This window comes from Anomaloglossus baeobatrachus, chromosome 7, assembly GCF_048569485.1.
Source record: "Anomaloglossus baeobatrachus isolate aAnoBae1 chromosome 7, aAnoBae1.hap1, whole genome shotgun sequence".
NCBI lineage: Eukaryota > Metazoa > Chordata > Amphibia > Anura > Aromobatidae > Anomaloglossus > Anomaloglossus baeobatrachus.
The window spans coordinates 95,556,551-95,575,376 of NC_134359.1; the positions used below are offsets into that span (position 1 = coordinate 95,556,551).

The following is an 18,826-nucleotide window of genomic DNA, read 5'->3' on the forward strand; positions in this document are numbered from 1 at the left end:
CGGGGTTCCGTTCCGTCGGCCGAAGCTTTCTGCTAGCGTAGGCGATCACCCTTTCCTTCCCATCCTGCACCTGGGACAGGACCGCGCCCAGGCCCACATTACTGGCGTCAGTTTAGAGGACGAACGGGAGACCGTAGTCCGGGTAGGCCAGGATTTCTTCGCCCGTCAGGGCTGACTTCAACTGGTGGAAGGACTCCTCATGTTTCTCATTCCAGCCAAACAGGGGGCCCGGGGCTCTACAACTCTTGGTCTGTCCCACGAGGAGGTCTTGCATGGGCGCGGCCATCTTCGTGTACCCCTTGATGAAACGGCGGTAGTAGCCCACCAGGCCCAGGAACTGCCTGACTTTTCTCACCGTGGTCGGTCATGGCCAGCTCTGGATGTCAGCAACCTTCTCCGGATCCGGGGCTACACCTTCGGCGCTCAGCACATGTCCCAGGTATTGCACTTTGGGTTTCAGCAGATGGCACTTTGACGGCTTCAACTTCATCCCGTACTTGGAGAGGGCTGCGAACACTTCTGCCAGGTGCTCCAGGTGGGCCTCATACGTCTTGGAATACACAATCACATCGTCCAGATACAATAGGACAGTCTCGAAGTTCAGATTCCCCAAGCAGCACTCCATGAGCCGTTGAAAGGTCCCCGGGGCATTGCACAGCCTGAACGTCATACTGTTGAACTCGCAGAGTCCCATGGCGGTAGCAAATGCGGTCTTCTTGCGGTCTTTTGGTGCGACCGCTACCTGCCAGTATCCACTGGTAAGGTTAAGGGTAGAGAAATAATTAGCAGTTTTTAGTGCAGCCAGCGACTCTTCAATGCGAGGGAGAGGGTAGGCATCTTTATGCGTTATCTGATTGATCTTCCGGTAATCCACACACATCCTCATGGTACTGTCTTTCTTCTTTACAGCACCAACAGAGCTGCCCAGGGACTATAACTATCCCGGATGACCCCTGCCTCCTTCATGTTCCTCAACATGTCTTTGGCGCATTGATAGTGTGCTGGTGGTATTGGCCTATACCTCTCTTTGATAGGTGCATGCGTGCCTGTTGGGATATGATGTTGAACCCCTTTAATCCTCCCAAAATCTAGCGGGTGCTTGCTAAAAACCTGCCCATACTCCTGTACTACCCTGTATACCCCATCTTTGTGCTGTAACGGGGTAGATTCGGTGCTGACATGTAGCTCTCGGCACTCCTGTAGTGGCGGAGATGGAGTGATACTACTCATGTCGGGGGTAGAGGTAGCGGTGGTGGTCTCATGGATGGCTTGGGGGTCGGGGGTAAACAGCTTAGCTATGGTGACGTAGCGGGGGAGCCTAACTTCCTCCTCCCCACAATTCAGCACCCTCACAGGTGCTCTCCCCTTTTTGACGTCAATCACCCCTCTGGCTACCATTACCATGGGCCAGTGCTCGGAAGGCGAAGGTTCCACCAACGCTGGGTAATCCCGTCCCTGGGGGCCTAATGCTGCCCTACACCAAATCATCATTTCGCTTCTTGGCAGAACCACCAAGGGAGCTGCATCCATCACTCGCAACCCACCAATTTCTCCACCCGTCAGGCTCACTTGCTGCTGGTGCAGGAGGGCCCGGATCTCACGCTGTAGGGCCCTCTGTCGACCCCCTCCTGCAGTAGCAGACAGCTGCTGCAGCAAGCTCAACACCTCTCCCATGCAGTGCTCAATCACATTGGTCCCGAGGACCACTTTTGGGTTACGGTCACTGGACTCATTCAGCACCACAATCATCCCTTGGCATTTCAGCTGGGTCCGTCCCACAGTCAGGGTCACTTCCCTGAGTCCCACTTGAGTCATAGGGAGCCCATTGGCCGCAATAACGGTCATACTATCATCGGGAAGGACGAGTTTACTATCGGCCCAATATCGTTGGTACAATGAATAAGGCATAGTGGTTACCTGCGATCCAGTGTCCAGCAGGGCCATAGTCGGGATGCCGTCCACCACCAGGGGGATGATAGGGCGGCCCCCCACAAACCGGTCTCTCCAGTGAGCTAGGCCATGCGGGTCTACTCCTGAGGATTGTCCCTTGGCCTCAGGGGTTGCTCGTTTAACGGACATCGCCTAGAGTAATGGCCAGGCTTGTTGCACCTGTAGCACACGGGTGGCCCATATCGCAGGTCAGTGTTCTTCGTCTGCTGCATCCACGGGACGTCCTCCGGGCTGTCAGTGAGCTGAATCTTCTCCTGGGGCTTGACTCTCATCGGTTGCTGGAGTGCAGCGAGGATCCAGGTAAAATCTTCATTCATACGTTGGACCTGCGAGGCCAGTGCTTCTATTGTCCCGACGGGCGTAGCAGGGGCCGGTAAAGCCAAGGGAGGGGGTGCCACCGAGACGGGAGCGGTTTCAACTGGCCAAGGGCCGCGTCAGGAGCGCCACCTGTTGATGTTTGCAGGGCCTTGATGGCCCACTCCTTTAGTACTGTAAAGTCTAAGTCGGCGTGCTCCAGAGTCCATAACCGCAGCTGTTTGCGATCTTCAGCAGACCCCAGTCCCTGTAGAAACTGCTCCACCAACATCTTATTGCTGTCGGCATCGCTGATGGTGTCCACCCGCCTTAGGGTCCGGAGGGCCATCTGCAAGCGCAGGGCATAGTCTCTGATACTGTCTGCGGGCCGCTGCCGACATTGGTAGAACTACATCCGCAACTCAGCCTCGGTCCGGGTCTCAAAGGCGGTCTGGAGTTTTTCAAAGATAGTGGCTACCGAGGCCCGGTCCGCGTCGGTCCAGGTCTCCATCTCCTGCTTGGCTACGCCGGTCAGCTGCCCGAGTACCACCGTCGCCCGCTGTCTGCCAGTCATGGCATTCAGGTCAAGAATTGGGTTTATCTTTTTCCGGAACACCTGTAAGGCTTCAGGCTTTCCATCATACTGGAGTAGCCAAGTAGCACCGGGCACGTACGGCAGGGAGATCAGTATTACCTGGGTGACCGCTGGACCTGTGGCCTCCCCTGCTCTTTCGACCGGAGCGAGGGCTGCCACGTTCCCATCTTCGGGCGCCGCCGCTTCTGCAGCTGACGCCCCCCGACATCTCCGGTAGGCACGGACATCTTCTTCCCGTCCCCCCTTGGTTTTTCTACAGCACTTTTCTCTTTGGGGGTGGGGCTTAACTTTCTGCTCGGGGAAGGCGACTCGAGCGGGAAACTTTCGCGCCCAAGATGGCGGATCGTCAGATTTTTCAGCTGGACGCCGCTGACTGGAACCACAAGGCCCACTTCTACCGGTAAGTAGACTGGTTCTATCCTGTTCGTGCCGCCAGAAGAGTCGATGTGTACCGCCCCGCGGCCTCGGCTGCGACCGCCGAGCCGCCCGGGTCCTGGCTCGAGGGTGTCGGTGGCTCAAGCGCCTCCGGACCCGGGGGTCACGTCGCTCTAGAAGGGTGTTTGGCGCTATGCGCGGTGGAATGCGGGTGTTTGGTTTTGGGATGATTGTTCGTGACGCCACCCACGGGTTATGGTGACGGTGGACACCACCGCTGCAGTGAAGGTGCGGGAACTCCGGGAGCAGTGTAGTGGCGCAGCTAGGTGTTGACCCCTACGTGGATAGGGGATGTTGGTCCCGGGGCCCGGTTGTGCGAGGGCCGGGGTGCAGGGCGCAGGGTTGTGGTGCGGCGCGGTGCGGTGCCGGATGGCACTGGTGTACTCACAAGTAAACCACACAGAGTCACTGGTAAACCAAACGGAGGGATGGATGGGGCCCACAGCCGGCTGCAGCTTCCTAGTCGGGTTGGCAATGTCCACCTTTCTCCTGCACCTGTGTTTGTAGTGTCACCACTGTGCCTGGGCACTGGTAGTCCGCTTCCCGGCGTGTATGTGTCGTAGGAGCCCCTTTTGCCCGTATGCGCTGGCCCTTGGATCTCTGGCCTCTGGCGGTGGCTACTATCCGGACAGGTTGGGTTGTTGCCTTCAAACGGGACTTTGGTGGAAATGAACCCCTGAGGTCCAGACCGCAATCAGTTAATTCAACTATGGTGGTGGCGTATAGCCTAGTACGGGGTCTGAGTACCCTGCCTGGTGCTCCGGTATCCTGTTGGCTACGGTTCCGGCGGGCCACTACCCTGTCCCGGTCCCTCACGGTTCCACCGGTCGTATTCTCGGTCTCCTGCAGGCGGCCACTGCCGTCTGCCTGCCTGACTGATCTGGGGTCCTAGGCTCCAACCCAGGCCCCAAGCAGAACTGTACTCCACTACTCTCTACTCCACTGTACTGAACTGGACTGTCTACTGTTTTCCTGCCTCAGGCCAGCAGACTCCTCGGGGGACGTGTCTTTCCACCTGACTCGGCCCACCTGGTGTGCCTGTCTGACTCTGAGGGAGGCAATCAGGTCATTGTGGTTGACTGGTGGTACCTTTCTAGTGTGGGGGTGTATGTGGTGAGTGTAGTGACCTGTGACCCCTGGGGTCCAGGGCGTCACATATCCAGCGCTGTTACTGCGATGCCCTTGCTTCCAGCTGCTCACTGCAGTGAATAATCAATGAAAATAATGAGTGGGGGTCAAGAGCGTGAGGCAGCAGAGCCGAAGACAGCATCGCTGGATACAGGTATAGAACATCTTTTTATTTAAAAAACTCGTGTTTTCTCCGGTCTGTGTCACACTGATGTCACACGGATCACATCAGTGAGTGGTCCGTGTGACACCTGTGCTGTCGGAGAAAAAACGGACATGTCTGCGTGTGTGGGTGCGGGGAATAGCGGAGCCACACGGTCCGTGTGAAAACATGACCGCGTGAGTACAGCGTAGAATAACATGGGTACGTGTGACATCCGATTTAAAAACGGATGTCACACGTACCTAAAACACGGACGTCTGAAACCAGCCTTGGGGCTTATGCGCACGTCGCGTAATAGCATGCATTTACACTGCGTATTACACTGCAGCGTAAATGCATGCGTCCTGCGTCCCCTGCACAATCTATGAAGATTGTGCATGACACGTGAACACAATGCTTTTAAGAACGCAGCGATTCGGGTGCTAAAATTTTGACCCAAATCCGTGCATTCCTAAAAGCAGCATGTCAATTATTTCTGTTATGGATGCAGCTCCCACTCTATCTACGAGGGGGCAGCAGCCAGGCCGCATGAAATCGGCTTTTTTTTAACAAAAAATCTGCATTCATTATGCAGTCCTTCTGCAGCGATTTGACGCGCACATGTGCTGTCAAATCGCTGCAGAAGATTATGCAGTTAACTGTGCATGAGCCCTTACTGTGTCAGCAATGTCTGGTCTCCTCACTGAGTGTTACTGATCAGTAGATCCTCCTTTTCCTCCAGGGAAAGGGCCAGCACCTCTTTGTTCTGTACTTACATTCATTAATTAACTCATTCTTCTCTTTTTTTTTTAAGTCTGATCTCCCAGGGATTTGAACACAAATCTGTAACATTGGAGGCAGCAGCAATAGCTCTGAACCTTCATTGTACTGGTACATAGAGTTACGTCTCTATATGCCAGTGCATTTCTATAGTCATGTATTCTAAGGGTATAATAAAAATGAAAGACTTTTTTCTTCCTACAAATTTGCTAAAAACAAAAAGAAAAAATAATGCCATTTTTAATACACTTTTAAAAACAAATAAATAAATAAATGAATAAACATCACAAATCCGCAATAGCAGACATGTATGGTATTCCTGCAACCATAACAACAATTTTAATCATACAATATAGTGAGAAGATATAATTATTGAAAATTGCATAAAAAAATTGCATGATTTATTTTTTTTTCTCTATTAAAAAATCATTTTTTTATGACCATATTCCCATGTAGCAGAAATTCGCCCGTCATCTGATAACAGTTAATGGAAATATAGGGGGCTTCAATGTTACTGGTAGCAAAAATGATTTGGAAAAGCACTATGCCCCCCCCCCCACACACCCCTCAAAAAAGAAATTCTGCAAAATCTGCACTCCAAAAATCCAAATGTCCCCCTCCCTTCTGAGCCCACAATGTGTCTAAACCACCATTGACATCAACATGTTTGGCATTATTGTAGTGAGGAAAGCCCGATTAATTGACAAGGTGCAGATTTACAGATGCACAAGCTCGGCACAATGTACAGGCACTACAATGTACTGGTCACGAGAAGGGCTTATTTGCAATTTTTAATTCTGCAATATTCATTGCGTTTGACTCCATGGGTGTTTTCCAGAGACTAAATCGTCACTACATGAACTCCCAGAGGGGTAAAATTTCCAAAATGATTGGGTTTGTGCTGTTCTGGCACAAGGGGCTCTGCAATTGGAGTACCCAAACTACTGTAAAAAAAAATCTGTGCTTCAAAAATCAAATGGCGCTCCTTCCTTCCCGAGCTCTGCTGTGCAACCAAACAGTACTGTACGGTCACATGTGGGGTATTGCCACATTCAGGAGAAATTGTGTAACACATTATGGACCCTTTCTTACCTTTACCTTTGCGAAAATTGGAAATCTGGGGTTAAAACAACATTTTAGTGGTAAAAATTAACTTATTTTTTCTTCAACTCCCATTAGTATAAAATTTTGTCACACACCTGTAGTGTCATTATGTTTGTAAAATGGGGCCACTTATGGAGGTTTCTGCTCTTTTGGCACCTCAGAGGCTCTGACAATGTGACATGGCACTCGAAAACCATTCCAACTAAATCAAAACTCAAATATGTTGCTCCTTCATTTTTTCACTTTATACTGTGCCTTCAAAGTAGTTTTCTACCAAATATTGGATATTTGCTTTGCATACTCAGAAAAAATTACACAACAAATTGTATAGTCCATTATCTCCTGTTACCCTGGTGAAAATAAAAAAAATTGGGGTGAAACATTTTTGTGGTTAAAATGCATTTTTTTCATTTTCACAGCTCAATGTTATAAAATTCAATGAAGCACCTGGGGGTTCAACGTGCTCACCAAACATCTAGATACATTCCTTGAGGGGGGTCTAGTTTCCAAAATGGGGTCACTTGTGGGGGAAATTTACTATTTAGGCACCTCAGGGACTCTCCACATGCGACATGATGTTCGCTATCTATTCCAGACAATTTTGCATTCTAAGATTCAAATGGCGCTCCTTCCCTTCTGAGCCCTGCCATGCACCCAAACACTAGTTTTTCACCATATAGGAGTGTAGCCTCCCTGCGGTCATGCTACTATGATCTGCAACCTGGTTCCTGAAGTCCTAGCTCTGGCTAAACCCATACACACCTAAAACACTCACACAACACCACCCTGGACCATTAGAGGGCATAACAGAGACACAGGTACAGAGGGTTGGCCGTCCTATGGTGTAAAGCCTGCCCAGGAAGTGGAGGTTGCCTAGGAGGTGCAAATCCAACCCTCCTGTAGTTAGGTCCCTAGAGGGGAGGGGTTGGTGAGTGGAAGAGTGGAGTTCAGACGGAGAAAGAGAGAGAGAGAGAGAAGGGAGGCGGACACCCAGCTGGGTGTCAGGTCTGGGTGTGAGGCCTGAGGATCGATTGCACGATTCCCAGGAGAGAAGCAGCTGGCTGCGGGGTCTGCAAGGGACTCTGACAGAGCTGTGCACACATCCGGTTGCAGAACCCGAGGGGAGAAGTAGGAAAGCTTCAAGCCTTCTGCCAGAATCTGCACCGTGAGGAAACTTCCAGAGCTCCTCACCAACCTGTAGTGGCCTTTCAAGTGTTTCAAGCCAGGAGGGAGCCACACCACAAGAGAAGTGCACGGAGGGGGCCGTAGCCAGGCTACATGGACAGAGCCGGGACAAAGGGAACCAGGAATCTGTCCCCAGCACGAAGGGAGTGTAACCTGTGAGTAAATCATCAGTAAAGACTAGAGATGAGCCAGCCTCTAGAGGCTCGAGTTCGGTTCGGTTCGTCGAACGGAGGCCACGTTCGAGTTCGGTTCGGCGAGCCGTTTGACGAACCTCTCAAACCCCATAGAAAACAATGGGAGGCAATCACAAACACATAAAAACACGTAGAAAACACCTTCAAAGGTTTCCAAAAGGTGACAAACAACTCACAAGACAACACAAACACATGGGAAAGTGACCAGGACAAATACTTATGTGAAAACAAAACAGCTGAATGAGGAAAAAGAGGAGGAGACACAGATATATGAGTATATGCAAGTGAACATCGATGCCATTACTGTGCAACTTGAGCCTTGCTCATTCTAGGCTTCCAATGTGGATAAATTGCCTGAGCTCACCACTTACGCCTTGGGGATCTTGTCGTGTCCCGCAGCCAGCGTTCTCTCGGAACGTGTCTTCAGTGCTGCTGGGTGTGTGCTGACAGATAAGCGCACGCGTCTGTCCACTGACAATGTGGACAGACTAACGTTCATCAAGATGAGGAAGTCATGGATCACAGAGGACTTTTCTACCCCTGTGTCATCCAGGGGAGGCGAAAGGCTGGTGTATTTTTGAGAGTGCTTCATGGAAAGCATCTTTTTAAGATTGCAACTGGGGGACAACTGATGCCAGTGAAGTGGTGTGTGTGTGGCCCAATTTTTGGAAATGAGGAAGACTGTGGTTGGAGTCCCCTTTTTTTTGAAAAATGAACCAAGATGAGGAAGTCATGGATCACAGAGGACTTTTCTTCCCTTGTGTCATCCAGGGGAGGCGAAAGGCTGGTGTATTTTTGAGAGTGCTTCATGCAAAGCATCTTTTTAAGATTGAAAATGGGGGACAACTGATGCCAGTGAAGTGGTGTGTGTGGCCCAATTTTTGGAAACGAGGGAGACTGTGGTTGGAGTCCCCTTGCTTTTGAAAAAAGAACCAAGATGAACAAGTCATGGATCACAGAGGACTTTTCTTCCCCTGTGTCATCCTGGGGAGGCGAAAGGCTGGTGTGTTTTTAAGAGTGCTTCATGCAAAGCATCTTTTTAAGATTGAAAATAGGGGACAACTGCTGCCAGTCAAGTGGTGTGTGTGTGGACCAATTTTTACAAACAAGGGAGACTGTGGTTGAAGTCCCCTTGCTGTGTTTTACATGCTTTTAGAAGGGCATGACGTAGCTTTGAGGTTGACTTTCAGCATCTGCAAACTGTTGGCTACTGAAATGCTGCCTTTCCAACCTTTTTAACCGAGGATTTTCGAGACCTTATGCCCATCGCAGTGCCCCAAGAGCCGATGCCCAGTGGCCACTCCTTCTCCAACAAAGATGTGCCCGTGCTACACCAGCATGTCGCACAAAACATCACTGCTTCTTTGAGAAACTCTGTGTGTGACAGGGTGCATTTAACCAAGATACTTGGCCCAGTAAGCATGGACAGGGGCGTTACATGTCGCTGACTGGGCAATGGATTACTATGGAGAGAGATGGAGAAGGGTCTGCTGTACAAGTCTTGCCGTCCCCACTAGTTGTGTGTCAATCCTTCCTCTGTATGTAGAAGTTCCTACACTGCTTCTGCCTACTCAACCTCTTCTGGGTCCTCCACCTCCGCCCAAACCCTGTGTGGTCAGGCTACCCGCGTTGTAACTGTGCACAAGGAATCCCACACACCTCCTTACTATGGTGGCAGCAGAGCTCAACGGCATCAGGCGGTCGACTCTTTACTTTGAAATGTCTGTGAAATGTGAGTCACACCGCTTAGGAGTTGTGGACGGTAAGCTCTGGAGAGTGAGACCGAGTTTCATCAATGGTTGTCTCCACTCAACCAGCAGCCAGGGAAGGCCGGGTGCGACAATGATGCAAACCTGGGTGCGGCCCTTCGCCGTGACAATGTGACACACGTGCCTTGTAAGGCTCACGTGTTGAACCTGGTTGTCCAGCAATTTTTAAACCACTATCCCGGTCTACATGGCCTTCTGCAAAGGGCATGGTGTAACGCCTGCCTGGATCCACAGACTCAGACGGGCTGTAAAGGATAGGCTAGAGGGAAGTCAATCACCAAGCAGGACCCCCAGAATCCTGAAACCCTTTAACCCCTATACAGGGATTTGGAATTACACAGGGCCCAAGGTGATCAATACCTGTGGAATGCTGCAGTCCGAAAGAGTGGTAGTCAGGCAGGGTCAAACCATGAATTGAGGAACAGGAACAGAATGGGACGGCCAGGACTTAATCAGAAAACAAGCAGAGGTAAAATGCGGATCGGGCAACGAGGTACATAAACAGCAGGCAGCAGACGTAGTCAGGAAACAAGCACACAAAATCACAAAACAGAACTGGGCGGAACAGGAACCAGAGGTTCAGAGCAATGTCTTGCAGTGATCAGCAGACATGATGGTCCTAAAAAAGGGTGTGGTGTCTTCCCATTGGTTGTAGCTGAATGATGGTACTTCAGCTGTGAGACACCCACCACCTACAGTCAGCCAGTGCTTCTGCATATCTGAAGGTAACGCAGCCCAGTGGGTGAGCAGAACCTGCGTCCACCGGCGCCGCTGGCATCGACTCCTCTTCCATCATCAGCACTATGCACGAAAGGAACGAACACGGTGTCACCTGGCGACCGTAGTACAAATTGATGGAGCGGACTCCGGTGGTGACTTAACAGCCATGTGCGACAATGATGCAAACTTGCCTCCGGCCCTTCGTCAGGGCAATGTGACACACGTGCCTTGTATGGCTCACGTGTTGAACCTGGTTCTCCAGCAATTTTTAAACCACCATCCCGGCCTACATGGCTTTCTGCAGCGGGCACGCTCGCTATGTGCTCACTTCCACTGTTCACACCCAGCAGCTCAACAACTTGCATCGCTCCTGAAGTCTTTCGGTCTGGCGTTTCACCGCCTGAAATGCGATGTGCCGACACGCAGGAATTTGAATCTGCACATGTTGCAGCGTCTGTGGCAGCACCGCCGAGCCCTGCTGCAATACGTTATGACGTATAGACTGGGCTAACTAGATCCAGAGGTGGTGCAGATTACGCTGCTGGAGTGGTGTCAGATCAAGGACCTATGCACCCTTCTTCGCAGTTTACAAATGTCAACGAAAATATTTAGCACTGGCGATGCAATTATCAGCATGACAATTCCGGTCATCTACATGCTGGAGCACACTCTAAACAGTATTCGGAGTCAGGTGGTGGGACAAGAGGAAGGGGAGGATGTACAGGAGGAGTCATATGTGGAAGGGATAACAAGATCTACAAGGTCCAGACGATCAGCACCAAGGCGGCAGGCATGGGACGGTGGGGGAGAGGGATTAACAAGGGCGCATAGTATCAGCAAAACTGTTGAGGTAGGTGCAGGAGCCCATGAAGAAATGGAGGACGAACTGGCGATGGGCATGGAAGACTCAGCAGATGAGGGAGAGCTTGCTCACATTTCGGTTGTGCGAGGTTGGGGGGAGAGTGCAGAGGGAGGAGGCATGATTGTCACCTCTCCGCCACCAACATAGCAAGTACTTGGTCCTCCTGTATGCGCAAGACACATGAGAGCCTTCTTGCTGCACTACCTACAACATGACCCTTGGATTGTCCGAATTTGAAGTAATGCTGACTAGTGGGTTGCCACACTGTTAGATCCCCGGTACAAGACAAAATTTGGCAAAATAAGTCCTGCCATAGAAAGGGACGCACGTATGCAGGAGTATCAGCAGAAGGTGGTACGCAATCTTAGATCTGCTTTTACACTAAACACCAGTGCTGCACAGAGTGAATCTCAATGCTTTGTCATGGCTAGGAGGAAATGGTCTTTTACTTGTCCACATCTGAGGGACAGAGGGCTGGCTGCTGTGCTGAGACGGCGTTGAGTAGGGTGTCCCTGCAGAGTTGAAAATTTGGTCATATACAAAATGAGTTGAAAAAGGACAGATGCTGGTGGAAAGGGGAACAGGTGTGTTGGAAAGGGGAAAAAAGTTTGTGTCCATAGGTTTGGTGGTTAAGCAACAGTAACATTTGCTGAAGAAACACCATCTGTTACGGGGGCACTGGCAGAATTGGATAAGGTGGTATATACTATGTTAGCGCTATATAAAAAAATAAAGAAGAAAATAAAGAGAAAGGTATGTATCCCAATCGCCAGTCGGTGTCCACCGTGCTCCGAGATGGAAAAGGAGATGTTGGCAACTCGAAGGTTAGGTGGAGGATACAGAGCTGGGTGGCTCTGAAACTAATAGTAGCCTGAACTGAGTTAGACGACACTCGGATCTGGAGACTGGGATCCCTGTTGGCGTCACAGGGTCCACACACAGGAACTCCCTTTTAACAACACAGGGGCCATGGAGTACACTGTCCATGTGCGTAGGGGCCACACCTGTGAACAGCAGGTACATCAGGAGCAGCAACCCAGTTAATGCCACTGGGCTGCACTAGCAGGACTGGTAGGACAGGAGCTGGTCTTAACCGTTCTGCGTTTCCAACTGTGGTGGCGGCCTGCACCGACGCCCTATCCTTGCCTACCTCTGGCCTAAAGCCGCAATGGGTTCAACACATGGAGGTGTGCTCTTTCTGACCATAATAGAAGACTGCACACCTCCTTGTTGGCTCCAGCCCCTTTTATAACCTGGATCCGTCACAACCCAGGGTGGACCACAATGCACCTCCTGGAGACAAAAGCAGAGTGACACGTCATCAGTGGCATAACCAGTGGCCTATTCGGAACCGCAACTTAAATGATGATCTCATGGCAGCCATGACCAAAACACCTCACCAGTCATCGTCTGACCAACAATAATGAGGTGACAAGTCATAGGGGCAGGCCTCTGCAAGCCAGTCCGGAGTGGCCTGGCCACATCATCAGGACACCTGATGCCCTGTGGTTTATATGGGCCTGCCACATCAGGGGAAGGGCCAAATAGTTAATTACCGGACCTAGCCTCTGATGCACTAAATGCCTGAGCATGCTCAGTAGCATGAACAACAGTCTCAGAAAAATACTATCAGCTTCAGCATGCTGTATAGGCACAATACAGGACTTAGACACGGCACGGAGTCCAAGTACCTGTGCAAAGAGGATTTTCGCACTAAGTGTGGGAGCATGCGCTGTAGCCCAAACTGAGGACTTAGTCTCAGGAATGGCACAGTGAGACTGAGCATACGCACTAGGCGAAACACTGGACTTAAGAGTACTTTACACACTGTGACATCGCTAGCGATCTCGTTAGTGATGTGAAATTCTAGATCGCAAGTGCGATCTTTCGAGATCGCACATAGGTCATTTTACACATGTGCGATCTCGAAAGATCGCACTTACAATCTAGAATTTCACATCGCTAACGAGATCGCTAGCGATGTCGCAGTGTGTAAAGTACCCTTTAGGCTGCGGCTGGGGTAAATCAGCACACGCATGCGCACTAGCCGTCTCTCCACACATAGAAGTGGAGGAGAAAGCAGCCAGCTGGGCAACCTGAGGCACAGCCCAAAATGGCAGCTGATGCCTGAGCGCAACTGGAACCGCAGCAGGCTGCTTGCGTTTACAGCGGCAATGATTCACAACAACAAATACCAGCCAAAATAACAGGAGTACTTCTTCCCGTGGATAATCTGATATGATCCCTTTTTTGACGGACACGACCATCGCTAACAAATGTAGATGAGGCACGAAAAGAGCATCTTCTTCAATGGATCTCAAGTGCTCCATAAAGAGGCCACTCCTCCACCTCAAGTTCAATATCCCAAATACTACATTCCTCTGTGGTGTCAACCCAATCGCACTTGCTTCCTAACAGCTCTTAAGTTTCCAACAGCCCTGCTGAGTATGGGGTAACAGAGATGGCTGAGTCTGCAGAGCTATTCAGTCACACTATAGCCTGGGAATCAGAGGTCTGCCCCAAAGCTGCAGTGAGTCCAGGCAAGGAAATGATTTGCACTGATGCCCAGAAGCTTTATAAGTCGGATCCAGGACCCGATGAAGAAGGTGCTAATCATAATGTACACCCTCATTCCCAAACTGTAAATCATCCTGGTGGAGACAATGGGGAACATGCTGAGGAGACTCAGATACCTGATTGGAACGACAACTTTACTATTCGATCAGGGCAGGAAAAGGTTGGCTCGGAGGAGTCAGGACAAGGGGAGTGAAAACACACAGAGTGATGATGAGGTTAGAGACCCCACTTACTGTCAAACCAAAGTCACCCAGTCGATGAGGTCAGCAGAGGAGGTGGAGGAGGATGCCACTGACGACGATGTTACGTTCCATCTTCCTGGACAGAGACAAAGTACTGGAAGCACGTCAACAACTGAATCCTCAGCCACAACTCTGTCTCTGAGCAGAAGTCGTGGTGGCTCTGCAGGTCGCATGGGCTATAAGCCTTGCCTAGCCTGGGGCTTTTTTGACATCGCAAAGGATCACCCAAGTCATGAAATCTGTAAGATTTGTCAGCAACCTTTAAGTAGAAGGCAAAAACTCACAACTTTGAGTACTTCGTCTATGAAGTGTCACATGGATATGAATTGATAGCGTGAGGGACGGGTGCATTGCTCAGCTTTATCCACTGTCAATGCAACATGCTTATTTGCCATTCATTGCATGCATTGTTGCAGACTACACACAAGGGGCTGCTGTTTTTTTGCATCTGCCTTTGTCTGTTTGGTCACTATAGCAATAGCAAAATGGTCTTCGGCTGTGGACTTGGAGATGCTGTCTATGAACAGAAGGAAAAGCTATAGGTGTGTGTTACTGCAAGGAGCCACCGCGGAAACACTTCGGTCAATTGTGAGGGGAGTCGTGTTGGAGTTTGGTGAGGAGGACCGTAAAGCCTGTGAGCAGCATCTTGTGCCACAGACCAACATTCTTCCGGTGCTGTCTATACTGTTTACTGTGAGAGGAGCGTAAAGTCTGTATTTATGGCAACTGGACACAACAGTACCTGGGTATAGTAGGCTGGGCCCAGACAGTAATGCGTGCACGCAACACTTTGTTTTATTAGCAAAACACATATCTGTTCTGGGTAGGCCGACTATATAGACAATAAGACTTGCTGCCTCTGCACTGTCAAATTGTCACTTACAGTTTAAATCATAGAGGGACAGCGACACATGTTTGCATTGACTGTTGCTTTACAAGATTTCCATGACTGTGTTGCTGAGCTGTGTGGTTTGCATTCACACTATTATCATCTGCCTTATCTGTGAGGCTTCAGCTAACAGGGGTATTCAGGGGGGGTAATGGGTTCTGCCTATGTTTAGGTAGATAAGTTGTAAGCTCTTGTGATGCGCCACTGGTAAGTCATGTTCGCACACACACACACACACACAATTACTCCTGCTACGCTGAGGGATTACCAGGTAGTAGGCAACTGAATAGATTGTTCTATTCTTTCAGTTTTATGCATGGTTCTTATTGTTTGTTTTGGGAAAGTTAAACAATTATTTATCAACTCAACTGCCTAGAGTCCTTTTCCTGTTGCGTGGTTTTGCTGCATACTGGGGAGCCCACCCTATACACGACTTTAAATGAAGCATAAGTCGCAATGGGAATTTCACTGTGCTACAATGCGGCCTAGCGGGGCTGTGCAACCACCGCCTGCCCCATCAAGTGCATCTGCGTGCTCTTCATCCTCTGTGACTGTGGGGACAGCAGTCACACATGTTTTTTTACGCTTAACTTCCACCTCTTTACCCGCAACAGGGAGTGTGATTGGCAGGTTGTCAGTTGTTTTGGAAGTGGAAACAGATGGTATTGTTGAGCTGTCAGACATCGAGAGAACCACCATTGGATGAAGGCAACATTATATCCACGCCTGCACCTTCGTCACAGATTGGCTGGACTATCTGCAGTTAATCATTGCGTAGCAGTAATGGAGAGGAGTGTAGAATGCACATGTGGTGTACCTTGCTTGTCAGCAAAGGAACACTAAGGTAGTGTCCCAGACAATGGTAGTATCCCAGACAATTGTAGTATGCCCCTAAAAGTGTCAGCACTTTTGTAAATTAAAATTGCGTAGCAGAAATGGAGGAGTGTAGAATGCACATGTGGTGTACCTTGCTTGGTAGCAAAGGAACACTAACTTTGTATTCCAGACACTTTTAGGATGGCAGAAAAAGTGTTAGCTCTTTGGGCAAATAAAATAGCGTTGCAAAAGTGGGCAGGTGGGTACAGTGCCCGGGTTCTGTAGGTCAGTAGACAGGAAAGGAACACTAACTTAGTATTCCAGACACTTTTAGGATGGCAGAAAAAGTGTCAGCTCTTTGGGCAAATAAAATAGCGTGGCAAAACTGGGCAGGTGGGTACAGTGCCTGTGTTCTGTGGGTCAGGGGACAGGAAGGGAACACTAACTTAGTATTCCAGACACTTTTAGGATGGCAGAAAAAGTGTCAGCTCTTTGGGTAAATAAAATAGCGTGGCAAAACTGGGCAGGTGGGTAGAGTGCCCGGGTTCTGTGGGTACCAGGACAGGAAAGGAAAACTAAGTTAGTATTCCAGACACTTTTAGGATGGCAAAAAAAGTGTCAGCTCTTTGGGCAAATAAAATAGCATGGCAAAAGTGTGCAGGTGGGTAGAGTGCCGGGTTCTGTGGGTCAGTGGACAGGAAAGGAACACTAATTTAGTATTCCAGACACTTTTAGGAAGGCAGAAAAAGTGTCAGCTCTTTGGGCAAATAAAATAGCATGGCAAAAGTGTGCAGGTGGGTATAGTGCCCGGGTTCTGTGGGTCAGTGGACAGGAAAGGAACACTAACTTAGTATTCCAGACACTTTTAGGATGGCAGAAAAAGTGACAGCTCTTTGTGCAAATAAAATAGTGTGGCAATACTGGGCAGGTGGGTACAGTGCCCGGGTTCTGTGGGTACCAGGACAGGAAAGAAAACTAAGTTAGTATTCCAGACACTTTTAGGATGGCAGAAAAAGTGTCAGCTCTTTGGGCAAATAAAATAGAGTTGCAAAAGTGTGCAGGTGGGTACAGTGCCCGGGTTCTGTGGGTCAGTGGACAGGAAAGGAAAACTAATTTAGTATTCCGGACACTTTTATGAAGGCAGAAAAAGTGTCAGCTCTTGGGGCAAATAGCGTGGCAAAACTGGGCAGGTAGGTACAGTGCCCGGGTTCTGTGGGTACCAGGACAGGAAAGGAAGCCTCACTTTCTATCCCTCCTAATGATGAAATGGAGCAAGGAATTACCTGAGCTGAGGTACACAAACGCTGTTATCTAAAGCTGTACACAGCATTTGCACGGGCCTGCCTAGCAGCTATGGCTATGAACGCATGGAAATCAGCCCTGAAAAGGGCTAAAATAAATAGCAGTCCCTAATCCCTACAGCGCTATGTAGCTTGCACTATGTCTATAGCGCACACAGCAGGATCGGCGGCAGCAGTGTGAGCGGTGACTGTCACCCACACGCAGAAGGCAGATAATGGCGGCAACAGGGAAAATGGCCGTATTTTATAAGCTATCGAGCTTTTAGCAAAAAGCTCGCGTTCGAGTTCGATCTTGAGCACCCCCAAAAATCACTCGAACATGAAATTGGCGAATCTTGAACATCGCTCAACTTTAGTAAAGACTCCCTGTTTCACTCGGACTTTGCCTGCTTGCATTCTTTTTAGCCTGCACCTCATCCAGCACATAGCGGACACTGGTGTTTACCCTACCTGCAGAGGGGATTAACACACTCGCTGCTGAATCCATCAGCCCCAGTCCCTCACAAGCACCAGCGACGCCATCTATTCCCTTGCCGAACTACCGCAGGTGGCATCACACGAACATTAACATTATAATCCTTTGTAAATAGTCCCTGCCACCTTATTTAGCGTCCGCAATTACCCGGGTCCGGGATCACTCAAGCCACTGACCACTGGATCCGAGCAGCTCGGCTGCCCCGGGGCACGACAGGCGGTATCAGCGTGGTCAGGAGAAATTGCACAATACATTGAATGGTGTATTTTCTATGGATAACCCTTGTGAAAATGCAAAATTTGGGCTAAAGTAACAATTTTTCCTTGCACATTGCTTTAGTTTCTGTAAAGAACCTAAAAAGTTAATAAACTTGTTGGATGTGGTTTTGAGCAGTTTGAGGGGTACAGTATATAGAGGGGTACAATATATAGCATAGTGTCACTTTTTGCTATTTACTTTTACCTAAGCCATGGTATGTTGTCCCTAAAAAAATGGTTTGGTAAATTTTGTTGGAAAAATGAGAAATCGCTGATAAAATTTTAACCCTTCTAACTTCCGAACAAGCAAACACATTTTTTCAAAAATTGTGCTGATGTAAAGTAGACATTTGAGAGATGTTATTTATTTACTATTTTGTGTCACATAACTCTCAGGTTCAAGGGCATGAAAATTCAAAGTTTGTAAATTGAAACATTTTCAAACTTAATACCAAATTTCTGATATTTTCACAAATAATCGCAAAGAATTGTCCTAAATTTACAACTATCTGGAAGAACAATATGTCACGAAAAAAAATTAGTCTTATAATCACTACTTAAATACATTGGAGCTAAATAATAACAGATAAATTTAAGTGGCATTTAACCCCTTCACCCTGCAGCCTGTTTTTCCCTTCATGACCGGGCCAATTTTTTTCAATTTGGGTCTGTGTCACTTTATGCGTTAATAACTCTAAAATGCTTTAACGGATCCCAGAATGTATGTACTTGGACAAAAATACCAAATGATTGTGCATGTACCTAGGTCAGGATAATAATCATTCAACTTTACTAAATTTACTCTCCCCTTCTCTAAAGGCAAATGGACGGCCCCTTGAAATGGCGGTGGATGTTGGCTGTGGGACCGGACGTTACACTTTACCTCTAGCTCCTCATTTCAAGGAGGTCCTGGGACTAGACATCAGTGACACCCAAATAAGTGTGGCTAAACAAATGTCTCTGGCCAAAAATGTGTCATATATGTGAGTACTGAACTAGATTTCCTAATTCTGCTGGTATAAAAAGAGTATTTTATAGCATGAAAAGAGTAAAGACAATAAAGAAAAATGCGGTGGTGTGGGCATTGTCACATATAGGATTGGAAACAGTT

General features: G+C 49.0%; 1 protein-coding gene across 1 annotated transcript in view; it reads left to right on the forward strand.

Annotated features, from left to right (window-relative positions):
* LOC142245931 (uncharacterized) overlaps positions 1-18,826 on the forward strand; it is a 52,785-nt gene that overhangs the window by 18,895 nt on the left and 15,064 nt on the right. The window contains exon 2 of the mRNA XM_075318939.1: positions 18,535-18,698. Within this exon, the coding sequence (XP_075175054.1) occupies positions 18,535-18,698 (164 nt within the window). The remainder of the gene's footprint in view (positions 1-18,534; positions 18,699-18,826) is intronic.